This window comes from Dreissena polymorpha, chromosome 5 (genome assembly GCF_020536995.1).
Source record: "Dreissena polymorpha isolate Duluth1 chromosome 5, UMN_Dpol_1.0, whole genome shotgun sequence".
In the NCBI taxonomy this organism is placed as follows: Eukaryota; Metazoa; Mollusca; class Bivalvia; order Myida; family Dreissenidae; genus Dreissena; species Dreissena polymorpha.
The window spans coordinates 46,929,593-46,935,784 of NC_068359.1; the positions used below are offsets into that span (position 1 = coordinate 46,929,593).

Consider the following 6,192-nt stretch of genomic DNA (forward strand, 5'->3'; position numbering starts at 1 on the left):
TTGGTGGCCCAGGAGAGCTTTGTTCAACGATCTTCTCAGTCGCCTGTACGATTATCCCAGGAAACTCCCTTACAGGTCAGATCTTCTGTCTCAAAGAGGCAGACTACATGCAGATCCAGCAATGTTCCACTTACACGTTTTGCCATTATCAGGAAATCCCTGCAGAAGAAACGATTTTCTGTCAGGGCTTCAACCCTCGTTGCTTCGGCAAGGAGGAAGTCCACCAGAGCAGTCTATGATGCTCGCTGGAAACTCTTCTCTAATTGGTGTATTCGAGGGAAGATTGATCCCCTCAATTCCTCTGCTAGACGTGTAGCAGATTTTCTCATCTACCGTAGGTTTCCACGTACAGCGCGCAGTGTTTTACCTCCAAAATTCAAATTAAAAAGCTGGTGCGCGCTATACATTGATACATCGCTATCCTGGCTGCTAAATTGGTAAAAAATATGTTGTGTAATCGTAAATAATCAAAATGGCCGCCATGTTTTTTTCCAGAAAACTACCACCCTATAATCGTACAGACGGAGGGGCCATTGTCGAAACAACAAGAAGTCACTACTGGTAGATATGAATGCAGTAGAAGAAGTTTTGGTCAAAAATAAATTTGTTTGAATGAACTTGCGGACATTTTTTTGTTTGTGTTTTTACACTTCTTTATTGATGAATTCCGATGGGGATTGTTGTCGACATTCCGAAGAGCAGGCAAGGGTGGGTGCGAACGAGGTCTTTTTTGCGGGTAACGGTAGGTGTGAAAGGGGGTCATTTTGCACTTCGTAATTGGCAGATGTTAATGAGTAATATGTGCCACGACTTGTTAAGACGCTAATTGACATATGAGACACTTATTGACACTTGAGAACGTGAAGATATGCAATTGCATTTTGTGTGTATAAATATTGAACGTTCAACATTGGTGTACCTCAACAACTGTATCCCTGTCTCCCATGCGACATTCAAATTTACCGGTAATGCCCATGCTTTCCCCAAGGAAAAAATCACACGATGTACACTAATTCTTATTATTTTTTTCACGTTTTTTATGAAATGCACATGGACTGTTAATCTTTTGCTAGAAAATTACAAAATTGTCAGAAAAGTATAGTGCTATGCAACCCATGCTCCTAATCATAATGATGCTTCCTATTTTGAAATGCTTAATTAAGCTTTCCAATGCCCCGGATTATTGGATTGTGCAATAGTAAAATAGCGGCCATTTTCGGTCCGATTTGGTGGTTTTATTGTCTTTAAATATTTTTTTCTCCATTTTTGCATTTTAAAAAACAGCCTGCGCGCTATACACGGGAGCGCGCTATACGTGGAAACCTACGGTATCTTTTTGATGATAAGAAACATTCTCTTAGCTCCATCAAAGGATACAGATCTATGATTTAGCATACTTTGGCCTTTCCTTAGTCATCACAAGAATGTGCTGATCCAGCAATTTCGGAACTTATTCGAGCTATGGAACTCAAACGTCCTGTTTCTCGTACACTTTCACCTAAATGAGATTTGGCTTGTGTTCTTGATTCTCTTACTAAGGCTCCATACGAACCTCTAGATCAAGCTTCTTTACAGTTCCTAACTTGGAAGATAGTTTTCCTTCTTACTACGGCTTCAGCCAAAAGGAGAAGTGAAATTCATGCTCTTTCTATCGAGGATGGTCATCTTCGTTTTGATTCCTCAGATGGATCTGTAACTTTGTTATGTCAGCCAGGATTCCTTGCTAAAAATCAACTCCCCTCTATGGCTTCTTAACCATTAAAAGTTCCAAGTCTTTCTAATACTTGTGGACATGAAGATGATGAGCGTTAAAATTCTATCTTAAAAGAGTGAAGTCTATTTGAGGTTCTCGTAAGAGACTTTTCATTCCGTTAAAAGGGGGGGATGTGTCTGCGGCTTCTATTTCTCGATGGGTAGCCTCGACCATAAGGAAGGCTTACTCTTCTCTGTCATCTAGGGATTTATCCCTGTTTAAGATTAGACCGCATGAATTAAGAGCTCTTTCGGCTTTGTGAGCGTATATTAATAATGTTCCACTTTCTGAGGTGCTTCAAGCTGCTTTCTGGAGGAATCCGACCACCTTTTCCCCATTCTATCTTCGTTCTCTTGAGTGTCAACAGGACAATTTATATGTGTTGGGTCCTCTTGTGGTTGCTCAAACAGTAGTTTCTTCCATGGCGTAATGTACTGGTGCTATCCAGAAACTAAGTACAATACTGTACTAACAAAGATTGTATGAGGACTTATTTCGACTATCTCTGGCTGAAAAACCTGATTATCGGTTTTTGCTGTGATGGGAAAATATAAGGAGAACCTCCCGCCACAGCTACAAAATCAGCTAGGGATAGCAGGTATGTATTTATGATATTAAAAAAAAATTCTAAAATAAAATTCATTTTAATTATTAAATACTTACCTGCTATCGGTAAGTCCCACCTCCCAACCCCGCTCATCGTTTTATATTTTCATAATTAAGTTGAAAAGGAAGATGAGTTACGGTTCTTGATTTCCGGGTAGGTTACGTTATACTATGTTTAACCTGATCTGTTTTCAGTAGGAGAGGTGGCCACATTCCGGCACTTGAAGATTTCTGGAGTAGCTAATCCACCTTGAAAAGGTATAGCTAGGGATAGCAGGTAAGTATTTAATAATTAAAATGAATTTTATTTTAGAAAATTTGTTTTTATGTATTGATTTATGATTGATGCTAGGCTGAATCTAGCTAGGTGTGAACTTCAAATTACACATACTATAACAAGTGATCCTTAGCAAATTTTGAATAGTATATATGTTCGGAACTACATATTTTGTGTTAACTGTACATACTGCAGGTGTCGGAGAGCGAAGACGAGACGGAGTTCAGCATGTTCTGTGTGACCTGCGGTCTGGAAATCAGCCAGAAAACTGCTCTCAAACATCTCGAGAAATGCTTCGCAAAGGTACGTGATCCTTAAGATGTTAATTCTGCTTTTGACAAAAAATGTTATGAATAATGATACATTATTTTGAGGTTGTTAAATTTATGGTTTGGCATGAGCACAATTGTAATTTATTCCATGCTGTGTTCTAAAATGTTATCTGTGAGACTCGTAAAAAAAATGTACCTGATAATAAAATTTGTTTTGTCAAAATATAAGTTCCAGTAACTGTAAAAATTCTATTATTTGTGAGACATTTATTTTTATGCCCCCGAAGGGCGGCATATAGTTTTTTAACTGTCCGTCAGTCAGTCCATCCGTCCGTCCGAAAACTTTAACATTGGTCATAACTTTTGCAATATTGAAGATAGCAACTTGATATTTGGCATGCACGTGTATCTTATGGAGCTGCACATTTTGAGTGGTGAAAGGTCAAGGTCATCCTTCAAGGTCAAATATTTGGGGGACATTCACAAACACATTTTGTTGTTTATTTTATGGGTTGTACAGATCCAAGAATTTGACACAAACACATCAAAAAAGGACCAACACAGATTTCTATTTTGTTTCCAAAATCAGAAGTCCACAAATTTAGTTGTCCACAAAAAAAATATTTTTGTTTTTGAAGAAAAAAAATTTTTAAAATGTATGCCGACAAATATAAATGATTTTTTGGTACATCATATCTTCAGTTTGAGGCACAGACATCATTTGGGTCCATCTACAAGACACGTATTGAAGGCAGCTCCATGTTCTGTGATTTCTACAATAGCCAGTCAAGGACGTACTGCAAACGACTGAAAGTTCTGTGTCCTGAACACACCAAGGAACCGAGGGTAGGTTATGCAAAATAACAATATGAGACTCACTCTCTAAAAACGGGTATTAATGCATGTTTGTAAAGTGTTGTTCCAGATTAGCCTGTGCAGTCTGCACAGGCAAATCAGAGACAACACTTTCAGCTTTTGTGGAATCAATTCAATTCAATTTTTCAATTAAAGAAGGTATCTACTAAATGAAAATCCTGTCTATGCGGAGAATGTCTGTCCTGATTAGACTGCAAACGCTAATCTGGGATGACACTTTGCATATGTGCATTAAGCCCTGTTTTCACAGAGCGTGGCCCGTATGTTACTCAAATAATGTCACACTATTTTTCAGCCAAATGAAATCTAGCAGATTAAAATGCTCACATTGGTATTTTTATTTAAATGTCAACTACAAAATAATGAACTCAACTTTAATTTATGAAAGTAATATGATTAAAGAAAAATCACTGACATGTTTCTAATTTTGTAATTTGAAGACCAAAAGAATTGAAATTTTGCTGAATCCCATGGACTGTGATTGTGTTTGTCCCTAGCAAAATAAGATATTTTACTGATAATAATATCGTGTGTTGCTAGAAAGTCATAGCTTTATAAGATATATTTATGGCGTAACGGAGAACACTGCATAAACCATAAATTGTATGACATTGGATTGAGTCATTAAATTGAACTATCGAAAAATATCTAAAGAAGGCAAATATGACTTATCTGGGATGGCACTTTACGCACATGCATTAAGCCCAGTTTTCCCAGAATGAGGCTCGTATAATAAGATATGTGTATGGTGTAAAGTAGAACACTGCATCAACCATACATTTTGTGGCATTGGGGTTCAGTCCTTTTAGTGAAACATGAAAAAAAGCCAATACAACTGTTATCATGGTACTGTTGTAAAGGTCACAGTGGCTTACTGAAATTCGTGTCCGCCCTGGGGTCCAGGAGTTAATAGGTTCTTGAGATCTCCTCCAAAGACGCAAAGAACTGGTTCTACCCAGGAAATCGACTTGGAGTATTCAAAAAGCCTTGGGCTTTTGATGCAATTAAGCTAAAATAAATGAGCCATGCTCTATTAAAAAGGAGTTTAATGCATGTGCGTAAAGTGTCGTCCCAGTTTAGCCTGTGCAGTCAGCACAGGCTAATCAGGGATGACACTTACCACTTTTATGGTATTTTCCATTTACAGAAAGTCTCTTCTTAGTCAAAATCCAGTTTAGGCAGAAAGTGTAGTCACTGATTAGCCTGTGTGGACTGCACAGGCTAATCTGGGAAGGCACTTTACCCACATGCATTTAACCCCCTTTTCACAGAGCACGGCTCAAATTAGTTTAAACTAAACTACTGTTGTCAGGTGGGTGCGGAGGAGGTGTGTGGGTGCCCGCTGGTGACCAACGTGTTTGAGGAGACTGGGGAGCTGTGTAAGACGGCCAAGAGGAAGTGCAACAGGCACCACTGCTGGGAGAAGTTCCGTAGGGCACAGATAGACATGGAGAGGGTCAGACAGGTAGAACAGGGCCCTCGTTTTGCACTTTTTACCGCCCAATATCTGCCGCTTCCCCCATGAAAAAAGTATACTTTTTCCCCTATTTCAGCTAAAAATTCCCCCTTCTTTTTTTTTTTTTTTTACTTTTATACCAATGCTGCCAGCTTCTATCGTGCTACTAACCTTTGATTAAATGTATATTTATGTTTAACACATTAAAATATAGCAATTTTAGGTGTTGAATGGTTGGTGTAAAGATCTTCGAAAATTCCCCCAAAACGTCGCGAAATTCCCCCCCTCTTAGGGCCCCAGCCCCACTCCCCCAAAGTGTAGCAAGGGCCCTGTAGTAAAGCATTAATAGGGGGCTAGGATTGTGGGGGGGGGGTGTAGCTATGCAAGGCGGCCAAGAGAAACCATATATGACTTTCTTTTTAAAAAAGGGGAAAAAACTCTTACTTAAGAAGTCAGAATTTTAAAAATTGAGGAAAAAAAATCAAAAGTTGAGTCAGAATATTTTATGTGTATTACTTTTTCAGTGGATGAAGATAGATGAGCTGTTTGAGCAGGAGAGGAATGTGAGGTTTGCACTGGCCAACAGAATGGGGGTGTTGGGCTTGATGCTTCATCAAACAGTGGACCATAACCCTCTCTACCCCATCAGTGTTCCCGACATAGACTGACTCGGTGGTTGACTCAATTTGACAGTTGCCGGAACATTTGATGTATGCCATGATTGAGTGTCAGTTCTTCTTTGACAGAGTGAAGGGTTTACAGAACAGCTGCGAGATTAGATCGTGCATTTTGTTGGATGGTGTGTGTGCACTCTCCCCGACATGGGAACGTTCTTTAGATCTCAACCCAAAGACATCAAGTATTGGTTCTACCTATGAAACATACTCGAGAGCGTTCTAATAACCATTTGACTTTCTATGAACTAGAGCTTAAATAAATAGGTTAAACCCTT

The 6,192-nt window shown here is 39.0% G+C and overlaps 1 protein-coding gene across 3 annotated transcripts in view; it reads left to right on the forward strand.

Annotated features, from left to right (window-relative positions):
* The window catches only part of LOC127831696 (CXXC-type zinc finger protein 1-like), a 51,318-nt gene extending 45,126 nt beyond the window's left edge, over window positions 1–6,192 (forward strand). For all 3 annotated transcript variants that reach the window (XM_052356718.1, XM_052356719.1, XM_052356720.1), the window contains exons 13-16: window positions 2,832–2,939; window positions 3,611–3,754; window positions 5,097–5,249; window positions 5,765–6,192. In XM_052356718.1, coding sequence (XP_052212678.1) covers window positions 2,832–2,939; window positions 3,611–3,754; window positions 5,097–5,249; window positions 5,765–5,908 — 549 coding nt within the window. In that variant the 3' untranslated portion in view covers window positions 5,909–6,192. The remainder of the gene's footprint in view (window positions 1–2,831; window positions 2,940–3,610; window positions 3,755–5,096; window positions 5,250–5,764) is intronic.